This window comes from Salvia miltiorrhiza, chromosome 4, assembly GCF_028751815.1.
Source record: "Salvia miltiorrhiza cultivar Shanhuang (shh) chromosome 4, IMPLAD_Smil_shh, whole genome shotgun sequence".
NCBI classification, from domain to species: Eukaryota; Viridiplantae; Streptophyta; class Magnoliopsida; order Lamiales; family Lamiaceae; genus Salvia; species Salvia miltiorrhiza.
The window spans coordinates 45,786,868-45,803,388 of NC_080390.1; the positions used below are offsets into that span (position 1 = coordinate 45,786,868).

Consider the following 16,521-nt stretch of genomic DNA (forward strand, 5'->3'; position numbering starts at 1 on the left):
AGAGTTTATAAGTTCTTAGAGCTCATAAGATGTTTCAAAAGCTTATAAGATATAGTTTCTTAAGAGCTTCTAAGTTGTCAAAGTGTTTGGATAATTGAGTTTATAAGTTAGAGAGAGAACTTTTAATTAAAGAGAGAATTTTTTTTTGTTAGCGAAAGAGAATCGAAGAGAGATGAAATTAAAATGATATATGAAGAAAAAAAAAATCAATTTTTTTTTTTTTGTAAAATGAGTGTTGCTTATAAGATAATGAGGAAATAAGTTGGAGTGGATGAACTTATTTTTTGTGGAGCTTATAAGCTCTCTTAGAGATTATTTTTACAGCTTATAAGTTCTTTAAGAGCTTATTTTGTCAAACACTTTGAAGAAGCTTAGAAGTTGCTTTAAAAAGCTTATAAACTCATCCAAACATCCTCTAAGGCCATCCACAGTCGAGGGGCGCGGACGCCGGGGCACATCGAGAGCGCGCGCCCCCACCAATGCAGCACCACCATTTTGCGCACCAGACTTGCCTCCCCACGCCAGGCTCTTTTGGCAAAATTGTTGGGCGCGTGCAATGCACGACCCTACATAAAAAAATAAAATTAACTGTATTTTAATTGATTTTTTTATATAAAAATCATTTAAATATAGTACACTACACATTGTAGAAAATCCTATATTTTTCAATGTGGGATTCAATACAATGTCAACTTAATGTAACTTCACTATTTATAGTATACTACACATTGCATACAATCCTACAATTTTCAATGTGGAATTCAAAATAATCATATATTTAATTCTAATTTTTCATTACACTTTTTAATTATTATTATTTTTTAATTTACAAATGCATTTAAAATAAGAATAAAATAGAAATGAAAACTATTGTAATATTTTTGTAATTATTGCATTTCTTAATTAATGCAATGTTAAATTAGGATTTTGCTTTTATTGTAATGCATTTTTATTTTTCAATAAATGTAGTTTTAAATCTTAATTTAAATGAAATTTATGTTATAAAATATGATGTTAAAATTAATTAAAAATAATATTAAAAATGAAAATAAAATTTAAGAGTCAAAATGTGACTCTTCCAATGTGAAAGGTTTTTTTTTAGAGAAAATGAGAGATTTTATTTAAGAACACAAACATGGAGCATGGAGATGACCCTCCACAAACGACGGGGATTCATCATTTCAATGTGAAAGATATGAGCTCTTAAATGGTGGGACCACTTTTAACAGCCTACCCTGGCCTACTCCACACCTGCGCTTTGCCTAAATTGCACAAATAACATTACAACATACGTATGAATAAAATTCCAAATTTATTCTGATCTAAGTAATAATACTACTACATTTAGATCAACATTTTTTTTATCTCAGAGTTATAATGCTAGTACATTTTATTCTCTCAAAAAAAATGTAATACTAAATTGGACAAATAACGAAGTATGAATAAAATTCTAAACTCATTCTGATCTGAGTAACAATACCATACTACAACTTTTCCTTTTTTTAAAAAAATCCAGTTAAAATTGATGCATTTTAAATAAATTGAATGCTTGTTTATGGAAAATTACCATCTTAAGTTCGTCGGTATCCTTAGTTTCGACGGAATTTTGAATTTTATAGTAAAAAAAAAATTATGTCGGTGTCCGATTAAATTGGTAAAAGTCTATGTGATTTGGATTAGTATTACTACTATATTTTCCCTCTAAAAAAAGATTCCAAACTCATTCTGACATAAATTAATAATACTATTACATTTTCTCGAAAAAAAAAATCCAAACTCATTATGATCTGGATTAATAATACTACTACATTTTCCACCTAAAAAAGATTCAAACTCATTCTGATCTGGATATTAATTATAAAACTACATTTTTCCCCTGAAAAATATTCGAAACTCATTATGATCTGGAGTTTTTAATGCTACTACATTTTCCCTCTCAAAAATAAAAAAATCAAACTAATTCTGATATGAATTAATATTACTATTATATTTTCCCTCTCACAAAAAAGAAATTCCAAACTCATTTGCGTTATTAGAAGCCATCCAAAAGGAGCTGTTACAATGTGGCAATATAATATATTCTCTCCGTTCCACTAATCTTGACACGTTTGATTTCGGCACGAGAATTAAGAAATTGTAAATTATTATTTTAAGTGTGTAGTTAATAAAATATAAAAGTGATAAAGTATGAGAGAGACTGTAATAAAAGTGATAAAATAGGAGAGAAAATATAAAAATTATTACCTTATTTACAAATATGTCAAGATTCGTGGGACAATTCAAAAAAAAATGCGTGTCAAGATTCGTGGGACGGATGAAGTATTTCTTAGCACGTAGAAAACAATTTAACACATGAAATGCAAGTGAAGGTCAAAGGTATATATTAAATAAAAATATATAGAAGTCTATGTTTGGAATGAGCCATGAGGCCTAATGGCATTACGCATTATTAGGTGGAACGTGACACACAACTTATCACTTATAAAATCATAATCCCATTGAGTTGAAATCATTTGAACAAAAATAACAAACATTTTTTGCAGAAAATTTATCGACCAAAATGGATCAACTGAAGCCAAGCCCGGCCAACTCGAGGCCGCTGACGCCGATCAGCTTCATCGAGCGAGCCGCCACCGTGTACGCCGATTGCCCCTCCATCGTGTACGGCTCCGCCACCTTCACATGGTCGGAGACCTACCTCCGCTGCCTAAAGATCGCGTCGACTCTCTCATCCTTGGGCGTCAGTCGCGGCGACGTGGTGAGCGTCGTGGCCCCCAATATCCCCGCTATGTACGAGCTCCACTTCGCAATCCCCATGGCCGGAGCGGTCCTCAACACCGTCAACATCCGCCTCAACGCCCACACCATCTCCGTCATCCTCAGCCACGCCGACTCCAAGCTCGTCTTCGTCGATTACCACTCCGAATCAGTGGTGCTCGAAGCGATCAGTCTCTTCCCTCCGAATTCACCGCGCCCCAGGCTCGTCCTCATCGCCGAGGGAGCTGAGTCAAGAGCTTTGAAGCTGGGATTCGTCTCTGATTACGACGCCGTTGTGTCGAACGGCGATCCGAATTTCGATTGGGTTCGGCCGGAGAGCGAATGGGATCCGTTGACTCTGAATTACACCTCGGGCACCACATCGACGCCCAAAGGCGTCATCCACAGCCACCGCGGCACCTTCCTCGTAGCGATTGATTCCTTGATGGCATGGTCGGTGCCCAAGGAAGCCGTCTATCTGTGGACGCTGCCCATGTTCCATGCAAACGGCTGGAGCTACACATGGGGTGTTGAAGAAGATGATGAAGCATAAAGGTAAAATCTTATATGATAACTTGGGAAGAAAACTTTTGCAACAAAAGAGAGATTACAGCTATTTATTAGCAAATGAAAAATGCAGAGAGCGTGAGCTTCTAACGGCACACATGCCAGCTCAGCCAAAAGATGCTAACGGCGTGCATGACAAAAGTTAACGTGCATGTGTTCTAGAAGCATTCTTATTTATATTCTAATACCCCCCCTCAAGATGGAAGGAAGATACTAGTAAAGCCCATCTTGGCCATGATATTATGCAATGCCGGTGCAGGGAGCGCTTTGGTGAAGACGTCTGCTAACTGATGATTGTTCTTGATGTGAATTGGCTTGATCTCTCCAGCTAAGAACTTGTTGCGTACTGTATGGCAGTCTATCTCAATGTGCTTAGTGCGCTCGTGGAAGACGGGGTTGTTGCAGATGTACACCGCAGCATTATTATCACAATAGAGTGGTGTAGCTTTCTGAGGAGAAAACCCAAATTCAGACAAGAGATTACGAACCCAAGTTACTTCACAGCTAGCTTGGGCCATTGCTCGGTATTCAGATTCAGCTGAAGACCGTGATAGAGTAGATTGCTTCTTGGATTTCCATGAAATAAGAGAAGATCCAAGGAAAACAGCAAAACCTGTGACAGAGCGCCTAGTGGTTGGACAAGATGCCCAATCTGCATCAGAAAAAACAGAGAGATCAACGCTTGAGTTCTTGTCAAAAAAGAGCCCATGACCAATGGAACCCTTAAGATATTTCAACACTCTTTCGGCAGCTTCCATATGTCCTGTGCAGGGCTTGGCAAGAAACTGACTGAGAGTGTGGACGGCGAAGGTAATGTCTGGTCGCGTCAAACACAGATATAGCAACCTACCAATCAGCCTTCTATATGAAGTGGAGTCTGTCAAGAGAGGGCCTTCGTCTAAAGACAAGTGTTTTCCAGATTCCATGGGGGTAGAAGCAGGACGACAGTTTAAGAGACCTGCATCCTTAAGTAAATCCAACACGTACTTGCGTTGACATAAGTAAATCCCTTTGTTGTTGCGGGCGATCTCAAGACCCAGAAAATAACTAGGTTTACCAAGATCCTTGAACTTGAAATTAGTGCTCAGAAAATTTTTGAGGGAAGTAACCAAACTGTCATCATTGCTTGCGACCAATATATCATCAACATAAACAACTAAACCAAGAAAACGATTTTGATCCTTCATGTAGAAAAAGGAATGATCACAATCCGATTGAGTTAAGCCAAACTTACTGAGAACCTCTGAAAATTTGAGGTACCATTGCCTCGAGGCTTGCTTGAGGCCGTATAAAGATTTCTTTAATTTGCATACAGAACCAGCAGGATACGGCTGCCCCCTTTCATCAAGTAAGCCGGGAGGCAAATCCATGTAAATATCCTCCTCTAGATCACCATAGAGGAAAGCATTATTAATATCTAAATGAGTAAGGGACCAACCGTGGATGGCTGCAAGAGATAGCATAGTTTTGACTGTGACAAGCTTGGCCACCGGAGAGAAAGTGTCAAGAAAATCAACACCCGCTTGTTGAGTGTAACCTTTGGCCACAAGACGAGCCTTATATCTGTCTAAAGAACCATCAGCAAAGAACTTTGTACGAAACACCCATTTACAGCCAATTGTCAGCTTGTCAGGTGGAAGCAAAGTAATAATCCAAGTATGATTGCGAACAAGAGCTTCGAGCTCCGCATGCATGGCCTGCCTCCATTCAGCATACAAAGATGCTTGATGATAGGACGAGGGTTCAGGAATAGAAGAAAGAGAACACACCAATCTATAGTATGGTGAAGATAATCTAGAATAAGAAATGTAATTATGGAGAGGATAAGGAGAAGAAGAGACTTGATTACAGATGTAATCGGATAAGTGAGCTGGAGGTTTGATGACTCGACCAGCTCGAGTAACAGGACGCGGTGAAGAGGGAGGAAGATCTGGAGGATTAGCAGCAGCAGTATCATTGGAAGATGCAGAGGCACCAGAAGGAGAAGTAAGAGGAGGTGTTGACTCTGGAAAGTTAGTATTATCAGTGGGAGCAGGAGGAATAAGACTATCAGTGGGAGTGTGGTCAAGAGGAGGAAAAGTAAATTGTGGAGTAGGAAAAATGGATGGTGATAAGTGTGAAAAAGGAAAAATATGTTCATGGAAGACCACATCTCGGCTAATCTTGACTTGATTAGTGGCAAGATCTAAGACTTTATACCCTTTGTAACCCGGTGGATAGCCCAAGAAAACACATCTAGAAGCCCGAGGGGAGAATTTAGTCCTGTGTCTGTCCAATGTGGAGACAAAACAAAGACAACCGAAGACTTTTAAATGAGAGTATGTGGGGGATTTCTTGAACAGCATTTCAAAAGGAGTGCTGTGGTTAGGTAGGACAGAAGAAGGTATTCTATTGATTAAGTATGAAGCAGTATGAATACACTCACCCCAATAAGATAAAGGAAGATGAGACTGAAACAAGAGACTTCGAGCTACATTGAGGAGATGTTGATGTTTGCGCTCAACTCGAGCATTTTGTTGAGGGGTGGCTACACAAGAATGATGAACTATTGTTCCATATTGTGTGAACAATTCCCCCAAACTAAATTCGGGTCCATTGTCACATCTAAAGATTTTAACTCTTTTCCCAAAATGTGTGAGGACAGTGCTAAAGAATTGAGTGAGCACAGCTTTAGTATCAGATTTGTGCTTCATCAAGAAGGTCCAAACGAACCTAGAGTGATCATCTACTATGGTCAGGAAGTAGGAGTAACCTTGCACAGTGGGAGTTTGATAGGGGCCCCATATATCACAGTGAATAAGATCAAACACATCAACTGAAATATGCTTAGAATTAGGAAAGGATAATTTCTTTTGCTTTGCTAAAGGGCAAATATCACACAGAGAATGTTTACAATTGGAAAGAGATAAAACTCTTGCTAACATTTGAAGTTTGTTTGAAGAAAGATGACCTAGCCTAGAATGCCACAAGTCGGCAGAAATAACAGCTGACACAGCTGGAAACTTATTGACTGGAGAATGGCTGATTTGGTTGAGTGGAGTTGCTTCTAAAACATAGAGGTTTCCAATGCGGCTACCCTTCCCAATCACAGTCCCCGGTGAAGCTCCCTGTATGGTAAAGGTGTCATGTGTAAAGATTACTGAGCATTGGGAAGAGGCAGTAAGAGCACTGACAGAAAGAAGATTATATGAAAAACTAGGAACACACAGGACAGAAGTTAATGTAAGTGTTGGAGTGAGAGTAATGCTTCCAGTACATGTAACTTTGGCATTACTTCCATTGGGAAGATTGACATGTGTATTATCAGTTTTGACAGAGGAATGGAGGATGGATGCAGAATTACAGACATGATGAGTTGCTCCGGTATCAAGTAACCAAAAAGATGAAGTAAGGGATGAACAAATAAGAGGTTCTAAGGAGATTGTACCACTGAATGGAGGAGAGGTCTGTGCAGCAGCAGAGTTATCTCCTGTCTCTTGTCCACATACTGGAACCGATGCAGATACAGAAGACCCCTGCAGCTGAGACTTGAGATAGGCAACTAGCTGAGCCATATCAGATGATGAAATAGAGCCAATTCCATTCTGTCCAGTTGCATTTTCACCTGCACTTGTTTGATTCACAGATCTAGAATTAGAATCATGAGTAAAACCTTGTGATTTTCCTCTACCTCTACCATATCCTGGAGGATAACCAATGATCTCAAAACACTTATCCACCGTATGATTCGTTTTTCCACAATTGGTGCACAAGAACTTTCCCCTGCCTGGTTTACCTCTAGCATAACCGGCAGCATTTATCAAGGAACCAGAGATATCTCCATTTCCAGAAGTCAAAGGAGTTGGAGTGAAATCTATAGATCGTTGCCTTTCCTCTTGCAACACCAAGGCAAAAATCTTAGATAGTGACGGAAAAGGCGTAGTAGATATAATTTGAGATCGGATCTGAGAGTAGGATGCATTAAGACCTATTAGAAATTGCATCGAGCACTCTTGCATTTGAAACTCATTCCATTTTCGAGAACTGTTGCAGCGACAATTGTCACAAATACACCAACGTACAGGTTGATAATCACGATATTCATCCCAGAGCACACGTAGTTTGGTAAAATAAGCACCAACATCATCAGAACCTTGCTTAAGAGTGAAGAGTTGTTGTTTGAGCTGACAAATTCTGGCTAAGTTACCTTGTGAGAATCGATCCTTGAGATCATTCCATATGTGAGCTGCATCATCGATGTAGATGATGCTTGAGCTGATTTCAGGATTAACCGAATTGCGGAGCCATGAAACCACCATGCTGTTACACCGCATCCATTGAGTGAAAAGCAGATCTGAGTGGTGTGGGCGAGGAAGCGAGCCATCGACGAAGGCGAGCTTATTTTTGGCAATAAGTGCCGTGATCATTGAACGATTCCAGCTTGTATAATTTGCTCCGTTCAGCTGCTGAGTAACCAGTTGGACTCCGGGGCTATCGCTGTTCGGAAGAAAATAAGGATTGGACGGATCGTCATAAGGAGGATTTTTGGCAGGCGTACCAGGCGCCATTGAAGAAGAAGTAAGATCAGCGGAAGACTATTTAGCTCTAGATACCATGTTGAAGAAGATGATGAAGCATAAAGGTAAAATCTTATATGATAACTTGGGAAGAAAACTTTTGCAACAAAAGAGAGATTACAGCTATTTATTAGCAAATGAAAAATGCAGAGAGCGTGAGCTTCTAACGGCACACATGCCAGCTCAGCCAAAAGATGCTAACGGCGTGCATGACAAAAGTTAACGTGCATGTGTTCTAGAAGCATTCTTATTTATATTCTAATATGGGGCATGGCCGCCATGGGCGGAACAAACGTCTGCCTCCGCAAATTCGACGCCGCCGCAATCTACGCCGCAATCCACAACTACCACGTGACGCACATGTGCGGCGCACCGGTGGTCCTCAGCATGCTCACCAACGGGAATTCGAAGCCCTTGGAAAAGCCGGTTGAAATTCTGACGGCAGGAGCGCCGCCTCCCGCGGCGGTGCTGCTCCGGACGGAATCTCTCGGGTTCGTGGTGAGCCACGGGTATGGCCTGACAGAGACCGGAGGGATCGTGATTTGCTGCACGTGGAAGAAGAAGTGGAACATGCTTCCCGCGGCGGAGAGGGCGAGATTGAAAGCCAGGCAGGGGGTGAGGACCCCCGCAATGGCGGGGATCGACGTGATTGACGAGGAAACAGGAATGAGCGTGAAGCGCGACGGCAAGACTTTAGGCGAGGTGGTGCTCAGCGGCGGCTGCGTGATGCTCGGCTACCTCAAAGACGCCGATGCCACTGCCAAGGCGCTGAAAAGGGGATGGTTCTTCACCGGTGACGTGGGGGTCATGCACCCCGACGGCTACCTAGAGATCAAGGACCGGTCCAAGGACGTGATCATCAGCGGTGGGGAGAATCTGAGCAGCGTGGAGGTGGAGTCGGTGCTGTACGGGCACCCGGCGGTGAATGAGGCGGCGGTGGTGGCTCGACCGGATGAGTTTTGGGGGGAGACGCCGTGCGCTTTCCTGAGCTTCAAGGAGGGGGTGAAGCAGAAGCCGACGGAGAAGGAGGTGATAGAGTATTGCCGAGAAAGAATGCCGCGGTATATGGTGCCGCGGACGGTGGTGTTCATGGCGGAGTTGCCCAAAACCTCCACCGGAAAAATACAGAAGTTTGTGCTAAAAGAGGCCGCCAAGGCTATGGGATCGTCCAACATCAGTAAGCTCTAGTAGGCAATCAACTCTTTTTTCTGCATTCTCACAATATGTTTTCGAATTATTTTCATTTCCGATTGCATGTTCCCTTATTTACTTTTCAGTTATGTTCATTCACAAAAATGGAGTGTCATTTGTCTTGTTTCATTCATACTCATTATTTCCAATCCCAAAAGCTGTATTAGTAGACTAATAGAATATTCATTTCAAGATATTAAATATATATATATAATTAATCTAGCCACTAATAGGAAAAAAGATAAAAAAAATATAAGAGTTAATATACAAAATTATCCATTCTAATATAACAAAAACAAAAATTGCCACTAAGATAAAAAACTAAAACAAATAAAAAACTTCAATTTTTATGTAAGAAGACAATTTTGCTCCTACCATTAAACACTACAAAAAAACGCCATATTAGCGGCGGCGGGTCGGCCGCCGGGAATTTGTGGCGGCTCGCTGACCCGATTTTTTGTAAATTCTGACCGAAATGCCGGCGGCAACATTACCGCTGGAGATCTCCGGCGGTATTTCCGACGATAAATTTTTCGGCCACAAAATGTACTTTTTTAAAAAAAAATAGCGGCGGCTTTTAGTCGCCGGCGATTAGCGGGATTTAGCCGCCGGAAAAGGAAAGTGGGTCGGCTAATAGCGGTGGCTTGGGCAGCCGCTAATTTTTAATCCCAAATCGGGCTTCGCCCTAGCTCCAACCGCATTTCTCCCCAGCAGTCCCCCCCACCCGCGCCCTACCGCTGTCACCGCCGTCGCCCCTGCCGTCCGCCTCCGTCAAGGTAAGCATCCACCCTTCTCTCTCTCTCACCCTCTCTTCATCTCTCTCCCCCTAATTTCAGGCTGTTCCCACCGCCCCACCGCTGCCGCTACTACTACCGCCATTACTCCGTCGCCGACCACCACGGTACGCTCTTGTTCTCGCCATTTTATTTATTTATTTATTTGTTAGATTAAAATTAACTTTAATTAATTTATAAGATGTTTATGAAGTATGATTAATTGTAATTTGTTAGATTAATTTTAAATTGATTTACTATTATTTTGTTAGATTAAAATTAATGTTAATTAGATATATTAAATTAAGGGTTAATTACGCCAAAAATCATGAACTTTGGTCGGATTTCCAAACTTTCCATGAATTTTTTTTTTAATCAAAAATTCCCTGAATTTAATCCTATGAACAATTTTTCCATGATTTTCGAAAATCCTCAAATTGAGTGTTGACATGACATTTTTGATGACCTGAAAAATGGTATGGCACCGCCGGACGGGAACCAAAACGACGTCGTTTAGTTGGGCGTACAACGACGTCGTTTTACCTCAAATTCTAGCCCCCGTCTTCCCCTCTCTGAACTCCGGCGAAAAGCCGCCCACCGGACCACCCCTGCCCTTAGTTTTGTAGAGCCCTAGTTTCCCAAATCTCTCATTCCTTAATCTTGCCAGAGCAATAAAAGACAGCGCGAGGTCGGGTGGTGGCGCAACCCTAGGCGGCACGAGGTCGGGTGGTGGCGCAGCGCAAAAGGGGGCGCAAACCATAGGCGGCGCAAGGTCGGGTGGTGGCGCCGCGCGAAAGATGGCGCAAACCCTAGGTGGCGTGAGGTCGGGTGGTGGCGCCACGCGAAAGGGGGCGCAAACCCTAGTGAGATGTGAGGTCGGCGGCGTGAGATCTGGGGAAGAAGATGAATTTTTTAGGGAGAAGAAGTGGACGGCGACGATGGATGTTTGGGGAAGAAGAAGAATGGCGTGAGGTTTGTGGTGGACGGCGGCGGTAGAGGTCTGGGGAGAAGAAGAATTTCTGGAATGATGCGAGGTCTGCGGTGGACGGTTCGCGAAAGTGGACGAGGTATGGAACGGCGTGAGCACAACAACGGCAGTTTGGGGGTGAGGTTTTTGGCGGAGGCGGGCCTTTGTGTCTGAGATCGAGAGAGGTGATCGTCGCGAAGGAGGAAGGTGGAGGTGGTGGCCCTTGGTGCTGCTTCGCCGGAGGAAGGCAGCAGCGATCCTTTGGCAGCGGTCCACCGGCCGACCTGGAGGAAGGGGAGGAAAATAATCGATTTTCTATTTTTTTGTTTTTTTTTTTTTCAAGTAGGCGCCACATCAGCTCGGTATTACCACGTAGGCGCCATGTCAGCTCGGTATTGCCACGTAGGCGCCAGCTAAGACCGGACCTTCACCGGAGGTAAAAACCATGGAAAATTTGTTCAGGCGTTTAAATTCAGGGAATATTTGATAATAAAAAAAATAGTTCATGGAAAGTTTGGAAATCGCACCAAAGTTCATGATTTTTCACGTAATTAACCCTTAAATTAATTTATAGTATGGTGAATTATGAATTAAGTAAAATTAATTTTAATTAGTTTGATTAATTTGTTAGTTTTTAAAGTATGATTAAGTATGAATTTGTTAAATTAAGTATGCTAGTATGTGTCTAGGATGAAATGATATGTTATTATATATTGTGAGATAGATTTAATCAATTTCTTAAGGATCTTCTCCCAACAAATGATTGTGTTTAATTTAATTACTTTGTTTTTTATTGCTTTATATGTATTGTATTATTGCTTCGACATTGGGGGGCTGGGTAGACCTAGTATAGGCTTAGTAAATTAGGACAACTATGGTCACTATAGTTGCTGGTAGAGTCGAGCACTTGGTAGTTAGGATAGTGGGGTTATGCTGTCGAAATTTTGTTAGATTCGAGTAATTTATTATATTTTATTTGTTTTTTTTTCAATTAGAATTTGCAAGAATGAGTGATAATCATATGTGGATGTACGCGAGATACAATGATCGTGCTGCATTTGAAACGGGACTTGAGAGTTTCCTTGAGTTTGCGATAAATCAAACGGCGTACACAGATAGAATGGGTAACATTAGGTGCCCATGTAGGAAGTGTAAGAATGAAGCCTTACAGTCAGAGAACATGTTACTAGGCGTGGATTCATCCCCAATTACACAACCTAGTATTATCAATGGAAAACACCAGTGTATATGCCGACAGAACATACTAGAATGGATGAGGATGATGGGTCTTACAGTAACTACCAAAGGATGGTGCATGATCATGCTGGACCTAGTAATTACCAAGATCCTGCAAATCTCGAGGAGCCGCTCAACAGATTTATGACATGTTGAACGCAGCCGGTAGTCCTCTATACCCTTCCTGTGACACTTACTCACAGTTATCCTGGATGACACAATTCATGAGCATAAAGGTTGAAAACCATATGTCTGAGAGATGTTTTAATCAGATGTCTTCGATGGTTCAAAAGGCTTTACCGAAGGATAACAACTGCCCTGCCAGCTTCTACAGTATGAAGAGAAATCTGCGCGGCTTGGGTTTGCCAGTAGAGAAGATCGATTATTGTGTTAATAATTGCATATTGTATTGGGGGGACGATAGTGAGCTACAGAGTTGTAATTTCTGTGGTGAATCACGATATATGGAGAACTTGCGTGCATCTGGAAGCCGCCGAAAGAAACGTGTGGCCGCCAAACAGATGCACTACTTTCCTTTGACGCCCCGACTGCAGAAGTTGTTTGCATCTCCAGCAACAGCCGAAAATATGTGCTGGCATGCGACTTCAAATGTGGGGGTATCCAATTAAAAAGACAGTCTTGTTTAAATGTGAATGGTTTGACTTGTCTGCTCAGGGAACTTCTATTGATACAGACTTCAAGTTGGTTTCAGTGAACCACACAAGAAAATATAAGAAGTATGATCCCTTTGTTTTAGCGAGTCAAGCAGTTCAAGTGTTTTACTGCACCTATCCCAGTACGAACCAATCAAAGAAAAACTGGTGGTCAGCATGCAAAGTCAACGCAAGATCAAAGGTTCAAGTCTCTACTGCCACATCTAACTCAACATTAGATCAATCGTTTCAAGAAGAGGTTGTTACTATTATGTCTACCTACACAACTGTAGACATTGACCTGCCATTTCTTGTTCATCCCCTCGGTGGAATCGTTGACATTGAAGATGACGATGAACCAGAAGATGACAACCAACCGTTGACATCTCATGACGACGACAGTGATGATGATGACAATAGTGATGATTAGAAATAATTGTAAATGTACAATTTGGAATATTTTGCAATGCATTTGTTATGTTTGTTATTTTATGTCATCAGAAACTTTATTTGTTAATGTATTTCTAAATTCACATACTGTCTATACTTATCTCAATCAATTTATGTGATATGTTTGTTATTTTATTTGATAATTGTAAACTGGTTATGTCTATGCTTATCTGAATCAATTTGAAACAGGTACCATGTCTCATCGTAGAGGTTTTTTTGGGTTTGGTAGTCGGTCTTCGGGGCCTGAGCAGGAGCGACAGTCCTCCTCAGGCTCTGGGCCGTACATTTCTACGACTCCAGAGGGTTCCACTCCACAGACCACTACTGCCTCTGGGTCTAGAAGGCCTAGAGGCCGATCAGTGGCTGAGATTAGGGCCGACTGCCCTAGGCGCGACGAGAGGATCCTCTTTCAAAGGACGGTTGATGGGTAAATATTTTAATTTAAATCATTATTTGTCTATACCAAATAATTCCTTAAATTACTTTGACATATTGGAATACAACTACAGTCAGTTGATCGAGCCCCCGGGGATCTCCACCAACTGCACGAACTTGTTTAGGATGATTCAGAACCCAGGCGGGTACACGTGGAAGTTGACACCGCCAACGGTGAAAGACTTGTATTTTGAGGAATTCAAGGTAATTGAATTTCTACTACATATAAATTTATCATTATATATTGTTAAAATGTTATATATTAATTTAACCATTTCTTCAACAGAAAGAGTTTTACTTGGGACCCTGAGGATGAGGCTGATGTGAAAAAAATATGGTTAAAAAATGCCCGCAAAAGGTACAGTGACAACATGAGCGAGTATAAGAGACAACTCAAGGAGAAGACTGAGGCAGGGGAGAGGATGGAGACACCCCTAGGCATGTCCCACACCTTCTGGACGGAACTCAAGGCATTACTGGGATCAGGATGAGATTAAGGTCGTTTTCAGGCGAGCACGTTAGAACCGATACTCTGAACCCAATGGAGTCGGTATAGGGATCAGTCGACACATTGGAGGGTCTTAGTCGAGTCGTATTCTGCAGCAGAGTCTGGTTAGTGTTTATCAATTAAGTATTTATCTTAATAAATAAATAAATATATATATATATACATATATATATATATAGGGGAGGGCTAAAATAAGAACATTTCTTAAGATATAAAATAAGAATCATTTTCAGCCCATAGATCATCAAGATCTATGGTTGATTCGTAATCCTGTTGGATGGATTTATGGTCCTGAGTTCGAATCCCAAAGGTAACAAAAGTTTATTTTTCACAATTCACACCTTTATACAGTGAATTCATACGTGTTCTACATAAAATTCATATATTAAAAATTGCTCTTATTTCTTATTTTAAGACGTGCTCTCACGGTAGCCCACCCCTATATATATATATATATTACCTTATTTAATTATCTTATATACATGCATGAACAGATCTCGGATGATGGAATCCCTCAGGATGCGGCGAACTATAGCACCTTCCTTCCACCTCCACATGTGCAGAGATGGAAGTTATGTGTCAGATAGGGATGCCAGACTTGATGTAAGTGTTTAAGTTTAATCAAATATTAGTAATACATAGTTAAATGTATTTATTTTCTAATAATTGTGCATTGTTATGTATGAATTAGGCGGAGATTCATCGCGTTGCTGCTGAGACAGGACGAGAGGACAGACGCGATGAGGTCTACTTGGAGGTCGTACGTCCCGGTAGGTCACGACTCTACGGCACTGGAAGTGCCGGTGTGAGCCAGTGTAGTAGGGGATTTACTGGCAGTACAGGCACTTGCGGGATGTCTCAGCAGATGTATGAGACTCGGATCTCCACGTTGAAAGAGCGCCTCTAGAAGGCTGACGAGGATAGGGCTGCAGCAATTGCGGCCCAAGAAGCAGCACATGAGGCCCTTGAGCAGCGGATGGCTCAGTTCGAGGAGATACTGAGGCGGTCGGGTCAGCTACCTTGAGCAGCACTTCTACGTATCTATATCATGTTGAACTATTTTATTTATGTTATGTTTTGGAACACACAAAATTACACTTGCACTTTGTTTTACATTTGTGTTTTGTTGAACAATTTAGTTATTTCATGTTTTCAAATCGTTCTCCATCCCCTATTTATTGTGAGTGAATTCAACATATGCAAATGAATTCAAAATACATTATAATTACAAAATTAAAATACTTATGCTCTATAAAGTAGATTGATACAAAAAATTAATAACATATTAATTAATAAATAAATATATTTTTTCGACATAAAAATAAGGACATATATGTAAATGAATTCAAAAATACATTAAAATTATTAAATTAAAATACTTATGGTTTATATATATTTATTAAAAAAATTAATAATTAATAATAAATTAAATATTAAATATTTATTCTCCATAAAAATAAGGGCGAAACGAGATCGATCCGTAATTAACAACATCACTTGGATATCATCTCATCATATTCTAATGTTATGAATATATGATATATATTGTATATTGAAATAGACTTTAAATGAATTAATATGTAATAGATATATCAATAATACGAGTGTTCTCTACTGGTGACCATTCGAAAGGAACTTCAAGGTTAAGCGTGCTTGACTTAGAGCACAACTAAGATGGGTGACCGACTGAGAAGTTCGTCTAAGTTTGAAATATTGTATAAATACAAAAATACTTGTGGATATAAATAAATAAATAAATAAAATAAAATAAATAATTAAAAATAAAATTATAGAATTAGCGGCGGCAATGGGCTGCCGGTAATTAGCGGCGGCAGTACGCCGCCGGTACTCGTCAGGCCAACGTCCGACATCGGCAAGCCATCGCCGACCGGTCAAAATTGCTGACAGCACCATTGCCGCCGCTAATTACCGGCGGCATGATTACACCGCTAATTGCCGGCGGCGTCCGCAGCCGGTAAAAGTCCGGCCAACCACCCAACTTGGCCGACAACGTTTACCGGCGGTAATCGCCGACGGCTTCATTTTACCGTCGCCGATCACATCTCCGACGAGATAATTGCCGGCGGCAACTTGCCGCCGGAAACGCCCCCGCTAATTCCATCGTCGGCGGCCGCCTCATTTTTAGCGGCGGAAATGGCCACCGGCGATTCAATTTTTTTTTTTTTGTAGTGAAATTAGAAACTTTGAAATTCTCCTAATCTCCAAACTGTGACTTTTCCATATTATTCTTTCAGATCGTGATTCTTCTTCATCAAAAAAATTTGTGATTCTTCTAATCTTCATATCTTAAAAAAACACTAGATAATTGTATCCAATCAATGCATGTTTTGCCTAAAAAATCCTCTATGTTGCTAAAGTCGTCTTAGTCGTTCTAGCTTCCCTGATGCTAGCAAAATCTATCGATTTC

General features: G+C 40.9%; 3 protein-coding genes across 3 annotated transcripts; 2 read left to right on the plus strand and 1 right to left on the minus strand.

Moving 5' to 3' along the window:
- The first annotated feature begins 2,443 nt into the window (after positions 1-2,443).
- On the plus strand, positions 2,444-9,200 carry LOC131023754 (2-methylpropanoate--CoA ligase CCL4-like). The gene is made up of 2 exons (XM_057953326.1): positions 2,444-3,287; positions 8,152-9,200. Exons 1-2 carry the CDS (start codon positions 2,561-2,563, stop codon positions 9,066-9,068), a joined length of 1,644 nt encoding a protein of 547 aa, XP_057809309.1. The 5' UTR covers positions 2,444-2,560; the 3' UTR covers positions 9,069-9,200.
- Positions 6,157-7,950, minus strand: LOC131023753 (uncharacterized). Its single transcript, XM_057953325.1, has 2 exons — positions 6,752-7,950; positions 6,157-6,431 (listed from the first exon to the last, which is right to left on the minus strand). Exons 1-2 carry the CDS (start codon positions 7,869-7,871, stop codon positions 6,397-6,399), a joined length of 1,155 nt encoding a protein of 384 aa, XP_057809308.1. The 5' UTR covers positions 7,872-7,950; the 3' UTR covers positions 6,157-6,396.
- A 5,144-nt stretch (positions 9,201-14,344) lies between the features above and the next one.
- On the plus strand, positions 14,345-15,166 carry LOC131023755 (uncharacterized). Its single transcript, XM_057953327.1, has 2 exons — positions 14,345-14,696; positions 14,785-15,166. The coding sequence occupies exons 1-2, from the start codon at positions 14,580-14,582 to the stop codon at positions 14,998-15,000; spliced, it is 333 nt and encodes a 110-aa protein (XP_057809310.1). The 5' UTR covers positions 14,345-14,579; the 3' UTR covers positions 15,001-15,166.
- The last annotated feature ends 1,355 nt before the right edge of the window (positions 15,167-16,521 follow it).

Bases quoted from the DNA above. Each gene is read 5' to 3' on its own strand.
- LOC131023754 (XM_057953326.1), top strand. From the start codon at position 2,561: ATGGATCAACTGAAGCCAAGCCCGGCCAACTCGAGGCCGCTGACGCCG. The intron at 3,288-8,151 runs TTGAAGAAGATG...TAATATGGGGCA, and splicing joins CTGGAGCTACACATGGGGTG to TGGCCGCCATGGGCGGAACA.
- LOC131023753 (XM_057953325.1), bottom strand. From the start codon at position 7,871: ATGGCGCCTGGTACGCCTGCCAAAAATCCTCCTTATGACGATCCGTCC. The intron at 6,432-6,751 runs GTACAATCTCCT...TTTACCATACAG, and splicing joins GACCTCTCCTCCATTCAGTG to GGAGCTTCACCGGGGACTGT.
- LOC131023755 (XM_057953327.1), top strand. From the start codon at position 14,580: ATGAACAGATCTCGGATGATGGAATCCCTCAGGATGCGGCGAACTATA. The intron at 14,697-14,784 runs GTAAGTGTTTAA...TGTATGAATTAG, and splicing joins ATAGGGATGCCAGACTTGAT to GCGGAGATTCATCGCGTTGC.